The sequence below is a fragment of the Pyrus communis genome, chromosome 1, assembly GCF_041283825.1.
Source record: "Pyrus communis isolate YQ-2024b chromosome 1, ASM4128382v1, whole genome shotgun sequence".
Taxonomy (NCBI): Eukaryota; Viridiplantae; Streptophyta; class Magnoliopsida; order Rosales; family Rosaceae; genus Pyrus; species Pyrus communis.
In genome coordinates this window covers 1,318,023-1,334,019 of record NC_142565.1, presented here as the reverse complement: position 1 = coordinate 1,334,019, position 15,997 = coordinate 1,318,023, and the positions used below count along the sequence as shown (strand labels likewise).

The 15,997-nt window shown below is 37.9% G+C and overlaps 2 protein-coding genes across 6 annotated transcripts; both read right to left on the bottom strand.

Moving 5' to 3' along the window:
* Positions 1–1,177: 1,177 nt before the first annotated feature.
* Positions 1,178–4,789, bottom strand: LOC137720568 (cyclic nucleotide-gated ion channel 1-like). Of its 4 annotated transcripts, XM_088691221.1 has the most exons (8): positions 4,553–4,789; positions 3,708–4,382; positions 3,497–3,616; positions 3,181–3,254; positions 2,898–3,098; positions 2,448–2,695; positions 2,221–2,335; positions 1,178–2,088 (listed from the first exon to the last, which is right to left on the bottom strand). In XM_088691221.1, exons 3-8 carry the CDS (start codon positions 3,603–3,605, stop codon positions 1,354–1,356), a joined length of 1,482 nt encoding a protein of 493 aa, XP_088547347.1. In that variant the 5' UTR covers positions 3,606–3,616; positions 3,708–4,382; positions 4,553–4,789; the 3' UTR covers positions 1,178–1,353. The 4 variants fall into 4 exon arrangements, with proteins under 4 accessions (XP_088547347.1, XP_088547342.1, XP_088547343.1 ...); XM_088691216.1 differs by having other exon boundaries at positions 3,181–3,616; XM_088691224.1 differs by having other exon boundaries at positions 1,836–2,113; positions 3,181–3,616.
* Positions 4,790–12,735: 7,946 nt separating this feature from the next.
* Positions 12,736–15,565, bottom strand: LOC137720567 (cyclic nucleotide-gated ion channel 1-like). 2 transcript variants are annotated; one of them, XM_068459648.2, is made up of 6 exons: positions 15,288–15,565; positions 14,755–15,193; positions 14,472–14,672; positions 13,999–14,261; positions 13,780–13,894; positions 12,736–13,646 (listed from the first exon to the last, which is right to left on the bottom strand). In XM_068459648.2, the coding sequence occupies exons 1-6, from the start codon at positions 15,311–15,313 to the stop codon at positions 12,912–12,914; spliced, it is 1,779 nt and encodes a 592-aa protein (XP_068315749.2). In that variant the 5' UTR covers positions 15,314–15,565; the 3' UTR covers positions 12,736–12,911. The 2 variants fall into 2 exon arrangements, with proteins under 2 accessions (XP_068315749.2, XP_088547337.1); XM_088691211.1 differs by lacking the exon at positions 14,472–14,672 and having other exon boundaries at positions 15,288–15,446.
* Between the last annotated feature and the right edge of the window lie 432 nt (positions 15,566–15,997).

The window sequence follows — 15,997 nt, the reverse complement described above, 5'->3', positions numbered from 1 at the left end:
ATTCCTCACAAGGCAACCAATAAAGTCAACCCGAGTCTGATGGCTTGGGCTTATGACATTAATTATCATTTAATTTTCAAAGGGTATTTATCATTTATAACTAAAATTTAGCACACAAATTCATTAATGTCAGTTTTTGTAAGACAATTCAAAATTTTACTTGAATAGACCTAAATACCCTCAAAATTAAAGCTTAATTACACCTAAAACCAAAACCTAATAAAGCATCATTGTTCACCAGTAACATTGCTGCCATATTGGGATCAAGAAGCAACAACATCAATTTTCTTAGACTTTGGATTTGAATCGTCATATATATGATTCTCCTCACGGAAGAAGCCAATCACCATAAAATCGATCTAAAATATTCTCATCTTCCAATGCACTTGTCTGGAGTGAATTTCCCTTAATTAAATGCCTAATTTGGGTATCCCTCTACTTAAAGAGATCATATGCAGAATGCATAAGAACATGCAATCGCAATTTCATAAAAAAATATCTGCTGAATACTATTTAAAAATAATCCAGAAGTTAATAGTTCTAACAAAATTTTCTAAGAAATATCAATTAATTATCACACAAGAATATTAAAAAATTGTAGTTATGTATCATGATCTTCGTTGTAGGCTTGTAAATTAAGAAAGGAAATTTGATAATTTGATTGACTTAATTTCCATTAGAATAAATACCTCTTTATTAAATGTTTAATTTCATCATGCTCCTCTTTCTATCTTTTTGGATTCGAATTGAGATATGAAAATAATTAAACCCTAAAATGAAAAAAACACAAATAGATCTCTTTGGCGTTTGTTTTTCATTTTGAGGGTAATTTGGTATATTTGTGATAGTTCGTCCCGAAATATTTGTATCGATGACGTGAGGGTAATTTGATAAATTCAATGTTTGCTAGATTAATAGATTTTCCATGGTTCCAAGGCTATTAATTTATGGAGGTATAATTGTAGGCCTTTTTTTTTAGAATACATATATATTGAGTGGGGATGTGATATCCACACACTTTTTTTTACTTCTCACACACTTTTCTAATTTTCAACTGTCAGATCGGATAAATTGAAGAAGATTAATAGACAAAAATTAACAAAGGATGTGTGAGAAGTAAAAAGGGATGTGTGGATAGCACACCCGTATTGAGTGTGACATGAATGCACATAACTCATTGCGCCCAATATGTCTATAACGATACCATATTAGAAATAAAATCTACTTGTTACAAAGTAGCAGTACAATGATTCTTTACTTTACCCTATATAGAAATAACCAATGATTCTTTACTTAACCCTATATAGAAATAAAATCTACTTGTTACAAAGTAGCAGTACAATGGAGAGATTCTCAATAATTAACTTCTCCTTCGCACCATCGAGGTTTCCTTTTATGGCGACGCCAAGCTGCTTGCAAAGCATAAGCTGCCCTTGGTTTCCATTGCTCCACGTTAAAGCTAGTATTAAGGCTCGAGTGGCGGCGTTGCTCTTTGGTGAAAAGCCACCAGAATTTAGAGACTACCATCTTCAACTGCTGCGCCCTTAGAACAAACACTTCAACTTCCGTTTGCGCCTTGATAGTTTCAGTTGACAAGGGAAAGTTAGATAAGCTGGCACAGTTGATCAGCACCCAATCGAAAAGCTCTTCTCCATAGAAGTCACCTTTGCCAAGAAATCTTACCCTAGCAGTAGCAGAGGCGGTGTAAGTCAATAGCTTACCGCGTGTGACGAAGAGCATCTCAGCAAGTGGCTCTCCCTCATGAAAAATGATGCTGTTCTTTGCGTATAGCACCGGCGTGAGATGTTTGCAGATAGCTTCCAACAGCTGTTCGTCCATGGTTTGAAGTATTGGCACTTCTCTGAGTGGACCTGAGCAGAGATGCCATTTTATATCCTTACAAAGTTCAACGGGAAGAAGGTGAAGAAAATTCTCAACGCGTATGTTTTTTTTCAGTTTGTGTTTCATGGATTGCCAAATCCGCGCCTTAAGACTCCGGGGAAGTGAAAGGTAATACATCCACAATTCTATTTCTTGTTCCTTCAATCTCATTTCCTCCGATCTCGCAACTTTTGACAGTAAATATTTCTGTGTGACAAGTGATAACAAAAGGCTGCTCGTCACGTCTACATAAGTAAATTAGAATATCTGATAAACCAATGCGCAAACAGTCATTTGATAATTAGATAAAGAGCTAGGAGGGAATGGTTTAGCACCAACCTGCAGATTTCCAGCAAGAATTGCAATTAGCACCAAGCCAGATATCGAAACAACAAGTGAAAAGTATATCTCCCATACGTGGATTGTAGAGGGCTTGAGGCTTTGACCGAGGGAACTGCATAACACGATACAACTAAACATATAAGAGGAGGTTCTCAAAATTGTTGAATCCAGAAGCGGTATAAAAGAGATTCGCTCAAAAGTAGGATAATTTGGATAAGCAAAACCTTAGATTTTGTATCCCCCACCAGAAGCAGTAAGAAATCCTTTTCACAAAAGGAGTTGAATCCAGAACTATAGAGTCAAGGGCATCAGTGTATATTCCAAAATTCGTTGTGTTTTTAGAGCAAGAGTCGTCTGCCAATGGTTTAGCTCCAAATGTGTCATCGCAATATAAATAACAGTGCGCACAGGCTTCTCGCCAGCACGTTGCTATTCTTCCTAGTGAGAAAAAATACCAAAAGGCTCCAGTAACCTACGTACAGAACCAGCAAATTGGAATATAGAAGAACAAAAGCGTTTCAGAATGTTGAAGAACTGATTAGAAAGGAAAATGATAGGGAGACAATCTTTTTAGACCATATTTTGTAAAACACATGATGTGGTGATTGAATTCCTTCTATACATCAAAATGGTCTCTCTAGCATCACCCGGTTAGAAATGGTTATGGAACTTACATGACCAGCAAGCATAAAAAGAAAGAGATCAGGCCATGCAGATTCGGCGAAGATGCTAGAACCCCTTAGAGCTACTTTTAACAAAGAGCCGATTCGAAAAGCCCTTAGCAGATATTGAAACACAAACATCAAGATCAATAGATTTGTGTCACCGGAAACCGTCGAGTTATTTCGTTTGGGAAAGACAGAAAAAACTAGCTCCTGGACAGATCAGAGCAAGCATATAAGCTAGCATACCTTGTAAATATTATAGCTTAACTATATATAAAACGGTTTTCCATACCTGTGGAAATGGAAGAATCATAAGCCCGTTGAGTAGTATGTCTATCAAATATTTCCGTGCTCTTGCCCGAGTCTCTGCAGCCGATTCGCCTCGTCGAGAGGCTTGAAAAGAATGAGCAGCAATGAATACACGGTATTGAAAAATGATATGAAATACATAAAAGAAATCGATGCTGAAACGTAGAAGCGCAATTACGGTCCCCAATGTTTTGTCCAGCGTAAAGCATTTCTGCTCGTTGTTAACCGTAAGGAGGTAAAAGAACAAAGGATCAGTTGAGAGAGCGATAACACAGAAAACTAAAAGTATCTGATTCCACCTCTGCAGGACGAACTCCCATAAATCAAGAAGCTTTTTCTTGGGGAATTTTTTCGGTGCTTCCCTAATATTCTTTGGAAATTTTTCTGCAGCATTTTCTTCCAAGTCATAGTGATGTAGCCTGAGTACAACATATTACAAACAGAAATTGGCTTAGAACTTTTTCCCATAACTCCAAAATGGAAAACATAAAAAGGATAGCATTCGCTTACCGTGGAATTGGAACCACCATTGCCATTTGCCAGTGCCACAAAATTTAACCTAGCAGATTATTTGCCGGGTTAAAGAAAGGAAAAGACTCGAAAACTAGGGATGAAGAAAGAAGCAAAAAGATCAAGTGTCAGAAAGGTTTCATGAAAACCGGTTGAGTTCCAAGAAATGCAATATGTTGGAAGTAGGAAGCAGCAGCAACGGCGACCCTAAGAAGTGCTAAAACCGACAAGTTCCTTCCAGTCAACAGAGCCATTCAAGGGCATGGATTCAGTTCACACAGATATTCTCAAAGAAACTTCGCGGAGATTTGATTCCTCACAAGTCAACAAATAAAGTCAACAAATAGAGTCAACAAATAAAGGCAACCGGTCTTCTGAGTCTAATGACTCTGATTATCGTTTAATTTTCAAATGTGGTTTCATCTGAAATTTTTTTGAACAAGTCTTATCTCACAAGAAGTTGATTAGTCTAAGGCATATTTCAAACGTTTGTTGTACGTTAAACAGTCTGTAGCTTTCTTTGCTTTTCTGTTTGTATTTTTGAATTTCGACATGTAAAAAGGGTTTTCAAATGCACAGCAGAAACCAGATCTTCTGCAAATGCACAGCAGCGGAAACCAGATCTTCTGCATATCATCTAAACATAAACCGGTCCACCAGCGGAAACCAGATCTTCTGCAAATGCACAGCAGAAATCAAAAATCACCAAAAGATGCCGATGTAACTAACAAAATTTCGAGTAAATCGATTAATCGAGCCTCTCCGATTGAGCTAAAGTTAATTCCACAAACAAGCAACAAGAAGATGCGAAATAAAAACAACATTTTCTAGTTTCTATCACTTACCTCCTCAGCTTTCTCGGCAACCAAACAGGAAGTTAATTGACAAGCACCGAGTCGGATCGGATCGGATTGAATAAACCGGGCGCAGACGGCGAGGATCCGAATCTAAAAGTGTGATCCAATCAGCTCCATGCGTGCACAGGTATGTTTAAAGGACAATTTTCTCGCTCTAAAAACCTGATAGAATATGGAACCCTAAAGAGAGAAAGTAAGAGAGAGACTGAGTGAGTGAGTGAGGTTCAGGAGAGACAGATGCTTTTTGTAGCTTGTCAGTGAATAGAGGTGGCCACGTGGCGGCTTTCTTGCATTCACTTTAGGAGAAAATTTTAATTATAACGGAAAAACAAGTAGTACACCACGACGTGGTGACCACGTGTTTTAATAAAAATGGAGAGAAATTTTATTTTTTAAATTATTAATTTTTTAGTACATATATCTCACTATTTGTTTATTGACACATGATATACCATCCCGTGTACCGGTCACATTGAAAAATCTCTCCCACTTTAGGAGTCATATGGTGCAGCCGCATCCACGATGGGTTTTGAGACTCGTAATCCTAGTATGCCACGTGTTTTTCTACTTTGCTCTCCGGGTATGAAAGATTTTTCAATATGATCGGTACACGTGGTGATACGTCATGATACGCCCCGACCCTGATATTGCTCAAATACCAGGATAGACACGTGCTGGCAGACACTTGAGGGTGACAAAAGCCATTAATTGATACAAAAGCTAAGAATGAGAAATAAATAAGGGTTATGAATTGAAATACAATGAATTAACAACTTAGGAACGTGTTCAAAACATACAGCTAATTAGAACACTAAAAGAAATAATATAAAATTGAATGAATAAAGGAGTGGGTCCTACACCGAGAGGGCTCGAAGATGCCGATGCTGAAGTGCCTTGACGCCGGGATTGTATGTCTCGATTCTAAGACCTGAATGGAGGCTCAAAACAAAGGTGAGTAGACCAGGTTCATATATACAATAATAATAAAACAGTTATCAAAATACTAACCCTCACAGTTTATATAAAGAAAACTACTAGCATAATAAGTGATAGGTTTACTGAAAACCCTAGCATGCCAAAAACATCTAAAAAGACATATCGCGGAAATCAAAATATCAATCGTCTCACAGACCATCTCGTAAGCGCGGTGTGTTGCTAGTAAGATCATTGAATAAATATAACTCCCGGCCCTATGCCAGCACCGTGGTCTCTGCGCCCGTAGCCAGAGATTACCAACTCCCGGCTCAATGCCTGCTCCATGTCCCTCAGCCCGTAGCTAGGGATTAGTTTTCCCGGCCTAACTACCAACACCAGATCCTCGTCCCAGGCAGCATAGTGTCCACTAGGTACGCACAAATAGTTACGCCTCTAAAAAATAATCACTTCATAGTATAAAGTCATCCATCATCTATACTATAAAGAGGGGTTTCTAAAACATGTTCTAGCATCCTATCATCATCCATCAGATAGTCTACCAGTTCATGGTTTTTATAGAAACTACAATATATCAAACTATAGCTCAATGTAGGCTAATAATTAATTCCTCACCAAAAACAAGACGATAAACAACATATTCCATAAACATGCTTAACATAAAATCAGTTCATAAAACTCGTAAGGCATACTATTCATTTATGCAATTAAACTATGAAATCATGTAATTTTAGAAGGGGTCCACTCACAGATACTCTGTAGCAGCAGAGTTGTGCCGGAAAGGATTAAGGAAATCCCCACTAGCAAGTTCACCTAAGCACAAAAATGTACAATTTATCAAAATATGCCCAAACGATAGAATTCTAGGAAATGGACGCCAAAAACAGATTCGGAACATCAAAATTGGCCTAGGAGAGATTTTGGGTTAAAAAGGGTTAGGGTGAAAAGGGGTGGTTTGGGCTTAAACCCAAACCCACACAAACATACACACACACGACACAACACACACACACACACATGCACACACTCACACAGACACACATACACACACACTTCACAAACACACACACATGCACAACATGCATACGCATGCACGGCATGCACGCACGCACGCGCGCGCGCACACATACACACACTCGACCCGCAGGCCTAACTAAAAATAAAAGGGCTCGAGCCCAAGTTTAATAAGACCCAGAGTATGGGTTAGGTCTTCGAAAGGTTATTGGGCTTAACTTAAATAAATGGGTTAGACAAATTTGACTAGGGTTATAGGACTTGGATTGGAAAGGCCCAAAGGCCTTGGGTTTGGTGGGTCGCCGGATTCCAAGGAAGGAGAAGGCCGGATTTCGGCCGGAGAATTCCCAAGCTCCGATGGAGCTCAAAACTCAACCAAAACATGTCATTCAATATACCAAATTGAAGCCCCGAAGGTAAGGAATCAAAATATACCCTTGGTTCCCGTCATCGTGGCCGGAGTTGGCCGGAAAATGGCCTGCAAGCCACGGGTACCCGCCGAAATCTTGGTTTAACAGACCCGAACTGATTTCAAGTCCAACCTTCACCAAAACAGGTATACATACTCATAAATTCATACCAACATCCAAATTAAGATAGGGTAAGATGATTCTGAGCCTCACCTACTCGCAAATGGTGGAGTTCGACGGAGTTCGCCATTGCACCCTCTCGGTGCTTGCCGTGGCAGAAGGAAGAGAGAGACTTCAACGTGTTGAAGATCCTAACGAGGGAGTCTCGAGGGTGATGGGTTCATCGAGGCTACAAAAGGGTGGGTGGTCTGCATGCGTGTGTGTGGTGCTCGGGAGAGAGTTGAGAAAAGAAAGAGGGAAGGAGAGAAAGAAGAGGGTCACGGGATGGGGGACACAAATAAAGAGGTGGGCCCTTAAGCTCACTAATTAAGAACAAAAAAACCATTTTTAAATAAAATGGGGGTGGGTTTAACACATCATGTGTTACTGTACAAATGATTGGCTTATAACTTTTTCCCATAACTCCAAAATGGCAAACATAAAAAGGACAGCATTTGCTTACCGTGGAATTTGAACCTCCATTGCCATTTGCCAGCGCCACAAAATTTAAGCTAGCAGATTATTTGCCGGGTTAAAGAAAGGAAAAGACTCGAAAACTATAATGAAGAAAGAAGCAAAAAGATCAAGCGTCAGAAAGGTTTCATGAATACCGGTTGAGTTCCAAGAAATGCAACATGTTGTAAGTAGGAAGCAGCAGTAACGGCGACCCTAAAAAGTGCTAAGACCGACAAGCTCCTTCAAGTCAACAAAGCCATTAAAGGGCATGGATCCAATTCACATAGATATTCTCAAAGAATCTTCGAGGAGATTTCATTCCTCACAAGGCAACCAATAAAGTCAACCTGAGTCTGATGGCTTGGGCTTATGACATTAATTATCGTTTAATTTTCAAAGGGTATTTATCATTTATAACTAAAATTTAGCACACAAATTCATTAATGTCAGTTTTTATAAAACAATTCAAAATTTTACTTGAATAGACCTAAATACCTTCAAAATTAAAGCTTAATTACACCTAAAACCAAAACCTAACAAAGCATCATTGTTCACCAGTAACATTGCTGCCATATTGGGATCCAAAAGCAACAACATGAATTTTCTTAGACTTTGGATTTGAATCGTCATATATATGATTCTCCTCACGGAAGAAGCCAATCACCATAAAATCGATCTAAAATATTCTCATCTTCCAATGCACTTGTTTGGAGTGAATTTCCCTTAATTAAATGCCTAATTTGGGTATCCCTCTACTTAAAGAGATCATATGCAGAATGCATAAGAACATGCAATCGCAGTTTCATAAAAAAATACCTGCCGAATACTATTTAAAAATAATCCAGAAGTTAATAGTTCTAACAAAATTTTCTAAGAAATATCAATTAATTATCACACAAGAATATTAAAAAATTGTAGTTATGTATCATGATCTTCGTTGTAGGCTTGTAAATTAAGAAAGGAAATTTGATAATTTGATTGACTTAATTTCCATTAGAATAAATACCTCTTTATTAAATGTTTAATTTCATCATGCTCCTCTTTCTATCTTTTTGGATTCGAATTGAGATATGAAAATAATTAAACCCTAAAATGAAAAAAACACAAATAGATCTCTTTGGCGTTTGTTTTTCATTTTGAGGGTAATTTGGTATATTTGTGACAGTTCGTCCTGAAATATTTGTATCGATGACGTGACGGCCAACACGCCTTGATTTTGGTCGGGGTGTGTCAATATTGATGTGAGGTTTTGGTTATAAATGATAGTTTTTATAAAAGCACCTCACCAAACCAGTACTTCCTCTCTCTCCGTCTCTGTCCAAACGCCTGTCTCAAAGTCTATAATTTATTTAATCACGAGGAGGGGTAGGCCAACGGAGTGTTCAACTCACTTGACTCAGGACCCACCAACTTACTTATTGCCCTACGCATTTCCCAGAACCTTCGTCTTCTTCTTCTTTTGCTTCTTCATCCTCTCTAATCAATCTCTCTCTCTGTCATTGATTGAATATCGAGCATTAAAAGCTATCTGGGTCTTGGGAGATAATCACAAGGAGAAGCTTCTGTTTGGGTTGTTCCGCCATGGATAATCTGCTCTCTTGGTCGCTCTCAAACTTTATTGTTTGGTGAGTTATTGTATTTTCGCTGCTTTTGTTGTTGGGTTTTCTTCAATTTGCTGTTTCTGTTCATTTTTTCTTTTGTTTCAATAACATGGTTTTACCCAAGGTTTTAAAAAACGCTAGGCGTTAATCGGGCGTCAAGTTGGGGCCATGTTGCCGCCAGAAGCCCGTATTTCGTCTAGAGAATCTCCTAATTGTTCCCGAGCAACTAGAAAGAGATTCTTTAACTAGAAAGAATTCAGTTCAGATGTAGGATACCTATCCAGAAGGAATTTTGGGTGCTTAGGCAGCTAGGCCGGTCCTAGGCAAATTTAAGTAAATCTGTTATATTTTTGGTAAATAAATATGAATATATATAATTAAATCATAAATTATAAAATAGAATTACATGTATATTATGAAGTACTGAAACATAATGAAAATATGAGCAACAAACATATAATGTGTGTTCATTTAAGTATTCAATAAGTCTCTTACAATTTATTAAAAAAAAAAATGCAAAATGAAAGTTATCTATTGTTTTTTTCTAAGTGAGTCACAACATAGGTGGGTGTCTAGGCAGGTCTGGGCGGACTAGGTGGGTGCTTAAGCGGGTGCCTCAGCAGGTCTAGGCGCCCTTTCTAAATTTTCAAATGCCTAGGCATTAATCAGGACAGTGGTCAACCGTCTAGTGCCTAGGCGGGGATTTTTAGAACGGTGGTTTTACCTCAAAGATTGGATTTTTAGTTTTTGAAATGTAAAAGATTTAGTTTTTTTGGTCTTTTTTTGGAAAGGATATGAAATTGGAAATCCAAAAATATCAATTATTTTTGTTGAAATTCGTTGGCTTTTGGTTCAAATTTTGAATGCAAGAGGTCCTGTTGGTCCATTTGTGACAATATTTTTTATTTACTTACTATATTTTGTTGTTAGCATTGATTTTATGAATGTATGAAAAAAATGGATGCTAAATTAGGGAGATATTGCTCAAACGAAGATATTTTTGTATGGATATCTAGCGTTAGTGCGATTTCTGCTTTTTGAATTGGGGCAAACTGCACTTGGACATTGCTCTTGGACCCCAGATAAAGTTTCCCCTTTTATTAACGCGTTTAGGCGAGTAATTCTACGAAACATCTTGTGAAATTACAGAAGTTTCTATGTTGAACTCATTTTGCTTCACTTTGAATCGTTGTCTAGGGACTGCTTTTGGAAACTTGGTGGTGCACGAGGAAGCTCTTCGGGTTATTCAAACGTTCGGAGGTTAACTTTCCAAACTTCGGGTTATTCAAACGTTCGGAGGTTAACTTTCCGTTTGGAGATTCTTTCGAAAACAAATTGTAGTCATGAATTTTCAGCAAGAGAAGTTCGTCAAGGGCCATTCCTTCAGAAGTGGAATAAGATATTTGTATTGGCATGTATTATTGCCGTCTCCCTTGATCCCTTGTTCTTTTACATCCCTGTGATCGATGATAAGAAAAAGTGCCTTGGTTTGGACAGGAAGATGGAGATAACAGCTAGTGTTCTGCGTTCATTCACAAATATATTTTGTATTGTTCACATAATTTTCCAGTTTCGTACTGGATTTATCGCTCCTTCTCGAGTGTTTGGAAGAGGTGTATTAGTTGAAGATGCTTGGGCTATTGCAAGTAGGTATCTCTCGTCATACTTCCTAATTGACATTCTTGCAGTCCTTCCTCTCCCACAAGTAAGCTAACCCTTCCGACTTTGCATGAGGTGCAATAATTTACTGTTCGGTTTCGATTTAGTGCTTTGCTTCCCACCCTTAAGCAGTGGTGATGTCACCCTTAGACGTTTGATCTAAAAGTATATCAAGATAAAAGCACATAAAAGATGATTCCAACCCCTCCCTTTCCACCCAAACAAAAAGTGATCAGCGTGTAGTAAATTAGGAGAGATCCATGTGCCGAAATACGAGTACATACATCATATATCAGTATACAAGCAGAAGCAAATAAGTACAACCTCGATAATTTAATATCTGATAAATTAATACCGGTTAAATCTTGGTTAACAAATATATAGAATTGTTAGTTTGTAAAGCGAAAAATTAATAAAAAAATACAATATTTAAGAAAATAAGAAATACCTTGATAAATTCAATGTTTGCTAGATTAATAGATTTTCCATGGTTCCAAGGCTATTAATTTATGGAGGTATAATTGTAGGCCTTTTTTTTTAGAATACATATATATTGAGTGGGGATGTGATATCCACACACCTTTTTTTACTTCTCACACACTTTTTTAATTTTCAACTGTCAGATCGGATAAATTGAAGAAGATTAATAGACAAAAATTAACAAAGGGTGTGTGAGAAGTAAAAAAGGATGTGTGGATAGCACACCCCTATTGAGTGTGACATGAATGCACATAACTCATTGCGCCCAATATGTCTATAACGATACCATATTAGAATATGCATGATTATCTCCGGCACATTTGTTTCATGAAATAACGATTGAGATTTAACTTATTAAGATTTAGTTAAATCTTAACCGTTTCTTTTTGTCTTTTGATGCTTATGAGAGAAAAGTGTTGTGCCTCGTTACCTCACCAAGATATAAACCCACAGTTAAACAGAATAAAATACAAGAAATAAAGACATTGAGAAATTTACGAGGTTTGGCAAAAACCTGCCTATGTCTTCGGAGAGATATTGATCTTCACTATGAGAATAACAGTACAAGTACACATGAGTTAAATCCACATAACCCAATCCCGAATCTCGCCTCACTCTACCCCTAAGAGTTCTTTCATCAGAGATCTTTCACTCTAGCTCTCTTAATTTCTCTCAACCCATGTTCAACCTTTCCATAGGAGAGCCGGATGCTCTCCCCCTTGGATGCTTCCATGATGCTTACTCTCTCACTCAGCAAGCATGCCTAACGCAAGCATTTCCTTGCATTAAATAAAGGACAAGGATTGTCTGTTCTCTAACTTCCGGTGCCCTCTCGTACCCTCTTATTTTATGTGGTCACGGTTAAGCCACGTCAATATTATATATATATATATATATATATATATATTTTATAAAGATAATAAGATAAAAATGAATAATAATATAAAATGTTGATATGACTTAACCGTGACCACACAAATAAAAAAGTACGAAATGACACCGAAAATGAAAGGGTAAACGATCCTTGTCTTTAAATAAAGGCCAAGTCATGACATTTCTAACAAAATGCTCCCAAAGTCAAAAAGCAAACCCACTTTTGCTTTTCCTTTGTAGCACTTGTCACTTCCAATGCAGTCCACAGACATGTGATATTTCCACCGAAAGCAAACACACAAAGTCACAAATCATCCACTATCGAAAGCACACGGGTTAATTCATTGTTGTCAGCTCAAGATATGAGCCAATCACAACACAAAGCTCATTAAAATACATATGAGCATCCATTCTAAAATCAATTAGTGGTACGAGGCACATGAAAAATAACGTTTTGAATAACCTTATTGCTACAATTTCTATTGAGTGTTCATCATCCTCTGGCTGTGGCGTCTATGGAGTACCTCAAGTTATACTTCTTACTTCTAAAGTTCGATGGGGCAAATTCTCGATGGTCTATCAAATGTTGACATATAATGAGCAGTGTGATTTGAGAGAAACCAACCTACAACACGGGAAGAGAGTTTCAAACACGAAACTTCGGGTGCTTGAGCGAATAACCAATGATTCTTTACTTAACCCTATATAGAAATAAAATCTACTTGTTACAAAGTAGCAGTACAATGGAGAGCTTCTCAATAATTAACTTCTCCTTCGCACCATCGAGGTTTCCTTTTTATGGCGACGCCAAGCTGCTTGCAAAGCATAAGCTGCCCTTGGTTTCCATTGCTCCACGTTAAAGCTAGTATTAAGGCTCGAGTGGCGGCGTTGCTCTTTGGTGAAAAGCCACCAGAATTTAGAGACTACCGTCTTCAACTGCTGCGCCCTTAGAACAAACACTTCAACTTCCGTTTGCGCCTTGATAGTTTCAGTTGACAAGGGAAAGTTAGATAAGCTGGCACAGTTGATCAGCACCCAATCGAAAAGCTCTTCTCCATAGAAGTCACCTTTGCCAAGAAATCTTACCCTAGCGGTAGCAGAGGCGGTGTAAGTCAATAGTTTACCGCGTGTGACGAAGAGCATCTCAGCAAGTGGCTCTCCCTCATGAAAAATGATGCTGTTCTTTGCGTATAGCACCGGCGTGAGATGTTTGCAGATAGCTTCCAACAGCTGTTCGTCCATGGTTTGAAGTATTGGCACTTCTCTGAGTGAACCTGAGCAGAGATGCCATTTTATATCCTTACAAAGTTCGACGGGTAGAAGGTGAAGAAAATTCTGCACGTCAATGCGTATATTTTCTTTCAGTTTGTGTTTCACGGATTGCCAAATCCGTGCCTTTAGACTCCGAGGAAGTGAATGGAAATACATCCACAATTCTATTTCTGGTTTCTTCAATCTCATTTTCTCCGATCTTGCAATTTTTGACAGCACATATTCCTGTGTGACAAGTGATAACCAAAAGGCTGCTCATCAGGTTTACATAAGTAAATTAGATTATCTGATAAACCTATGCGCAATCAGTCATTTGATAATTAGATAAAGAACTAGGAGGGAATGGTTTAGCACCAACCTGCAGATTTCGAGCAAGAATTGCAAGTAGCACCAAGCCTGTTATCGAAACAGCAAGTGAAAAGTATATCTCCCATACGTAGATAGTTGTGGGTTTGAGGCTTTGGCCGAGGGAGCTGCAATAACACGATACAAATAAACATATAAGAGGATATTCTCAAAAGCGCTTAATCCAGAAGCAGTAAGAAATCCTTAGATGATAATTTGGATAAGTAATAACCTTAGATTTTGTATCCCCCACCAGAAGCAGTAAGAAATCCTTTTTACAAAAGGAGTTGAATCCAGAACTATAGATTCAAGGGCATCATAGTATATTCCAAAATTCATTGTGTTTGCAGAGCAAGAGTTGTATACGGGTGCGTTAGCTGCAAATGTGTCGTCGCAAAATAAATAGCAGTGCGCACCTCCATGAAATTCGCAGGCTTCTCCCCAGCACTTCGTTATTCTTTTTATAGAAAAAAAATACCAGAAGGCTCCAGTAACCTACGTACAGAACCAGAAAATTCGTATACAGAACAACAAAAGCGTTTCAGATGTCGAAGGACTGATTAGAAAGGAAAATGACAGGAGACCATCTTTGTTTTAAACAATATTTTAAAAACCATATGATTGGCGGTTGATGGTTGGATTCCATCTTTGTATCAAAATGGTCTCTCAAGCATCACTCAAATTAGAAATGGTTATGGAACTTACATGACCGGCAAGCATAAAAAGAAAGAGATCAGCCCATGCAGATTCGGCAAGGATGCTAGAACCCCTTAGAGCTACTTTTAACGAAAAGCCCATTCGAAAAAACCTTAGCAGATATTGAAGGACAAACATATTTTTCCATATACTTGCGACAAAGAAAGCCCTCGAATGTTTAATTTTTGAAATGACAGCAAAAATTAGCACCTGGACAGATCAGAGCAAGCTTATAAGCTAGCATACCTGGTAAATATTATAGCTCAACTATATATAAAATGGCTTTTCATACCTGTGGAAGTGGAAGAATTATAAGCATGTCGACTAGTAGGTACATCAACAAATATTTCCGTGCTCTTGCCCGAGTCTCTGCAACCGATTCGCCTTGTCGAGAGGTTTGAAAAGAATGAGCAACATTGCTTGCACGGAATTGAAAAATGATATGAAATATATAAAAGAAATCGATGCTGAAACGCAGAAGCGTAGTTACGGTCGCCAATGTTTTGTCCAGGGTAAGGCAATTCTGTTCGTTGTTAACCGTAAGGAGGTACAAGAACAAAGGATCGGTTGAGAGAGCGATAACACAGAAAACTAAAACTATCTGATTCCAACTCTGCAGGACTAGCTCTGGTAAATCAAGAATCTTTTTCTTGGGCAATTTTTTCAGTGCTTCCCTAATATTGTTTGGGAATTTTTCTGCGGCATTTTTTTCTAAGTCACAGTGATGTAGCCTGAATTATACAACATTTACAAACAGCAATTGGCTTAGAACTTTTACCCTAAAAATTCAAAATGGCAAACATAAAAAGGATAGCATTCGCTTACCGCGGAATTTGAACCTCCATGGCCATTTGCCAGTGCCTCAAATTCTAACCTAGCAGATTATTTGCCGGGATAAAGAAAAGAAACGACTCGAAAACTAGGGAAGAAGAAAAGGGTAAAATGATCAAGTGTCAGAAAGGTTTCATGAAAGCCAGTTGAGTTCCAAGAAATGCAATAGTTGGAAGTCAAGGGAGCCGGCCAAGGCCATGGATCCAATTCACACACGCATTGTCAAAGAAATCTCCAAGAGCTTTCATTTTCACAAGTCAACCAATCAAGTCAACTAGGTAGGGGTGGGCACAGTGCAGCTTAATCTAGCTCTACCCTAAAATTGGAACCAGAATCAGAAAATACCAATAGTTCAGTTTGGTAAGGTTTTGTTTAAATTTATTACTAAAAACAGCTCCGGTTTGGTTTACTACAAGCTTCGGTTCTGTTTATGTCGGTTTACGGTTCTAAATACTAAATCATTTGAATCTTGCAAACATACATTTAGAGCATATAAAAAAGTCGAAGAATTTTATGGTAAAATATAGTAATTGGATCACACAACGAAGAACATGCATGATTAATCATAAAGAATGATGAACTACAATTGAAGGAGATTTAAAAGTTAAATGGCACCAAAACTTTAAGTTAATGAATATTATTCATATCAACAATTCACAAAACAAAAACACATAACTAACAAATTTAGCTCACCAAACCTATTA

Excerpts from the sequence above, each read along its gene's own strand:
- LOC137720568 (XM_088691216.1), bottom strand. The coding sequence starts at position 3,733 with ATGGCAATGGTGGTTCCAATTCCACG. Across the intron at positions 2,696-2,897 it reads TTTTTATGCTTGCTGGTCAT|GTTACTGGAGCCTTTTGGTA; the intron begins GTAAGTTCCATA and ends TTCTGTACGTAG. Across the intron at positions 2,336-2,447 it reads TGGGGGATACAAAATCTAAG|TTCCCTCGGTCAAAGCCTCA; the intron begins GTTTTGCTTATC and ends CGTGTTATGCAG.
- LOC137720567 (XM_068459648.2), bottom strand. The coding sequence starts at position 15,313 with ATGGCCATGGAGGTTCAAATTCCGCG. Across the intron at positions 15,194-15,287 it reads ATGGAGGTTCAAATTCCGCG|GCTACATCACTGTGACTTAG; the intron begins GTAAGCGAATGC and ends TGTATAATTCAG. Across the intron at positions 13,895-13,998 it reads TGGGGGATACAAAATCTAAG|CTCCCTCGGCCAAAGCCTCA; the intron begins GTTATTACTTAT and ends GTGTTATTGCAG.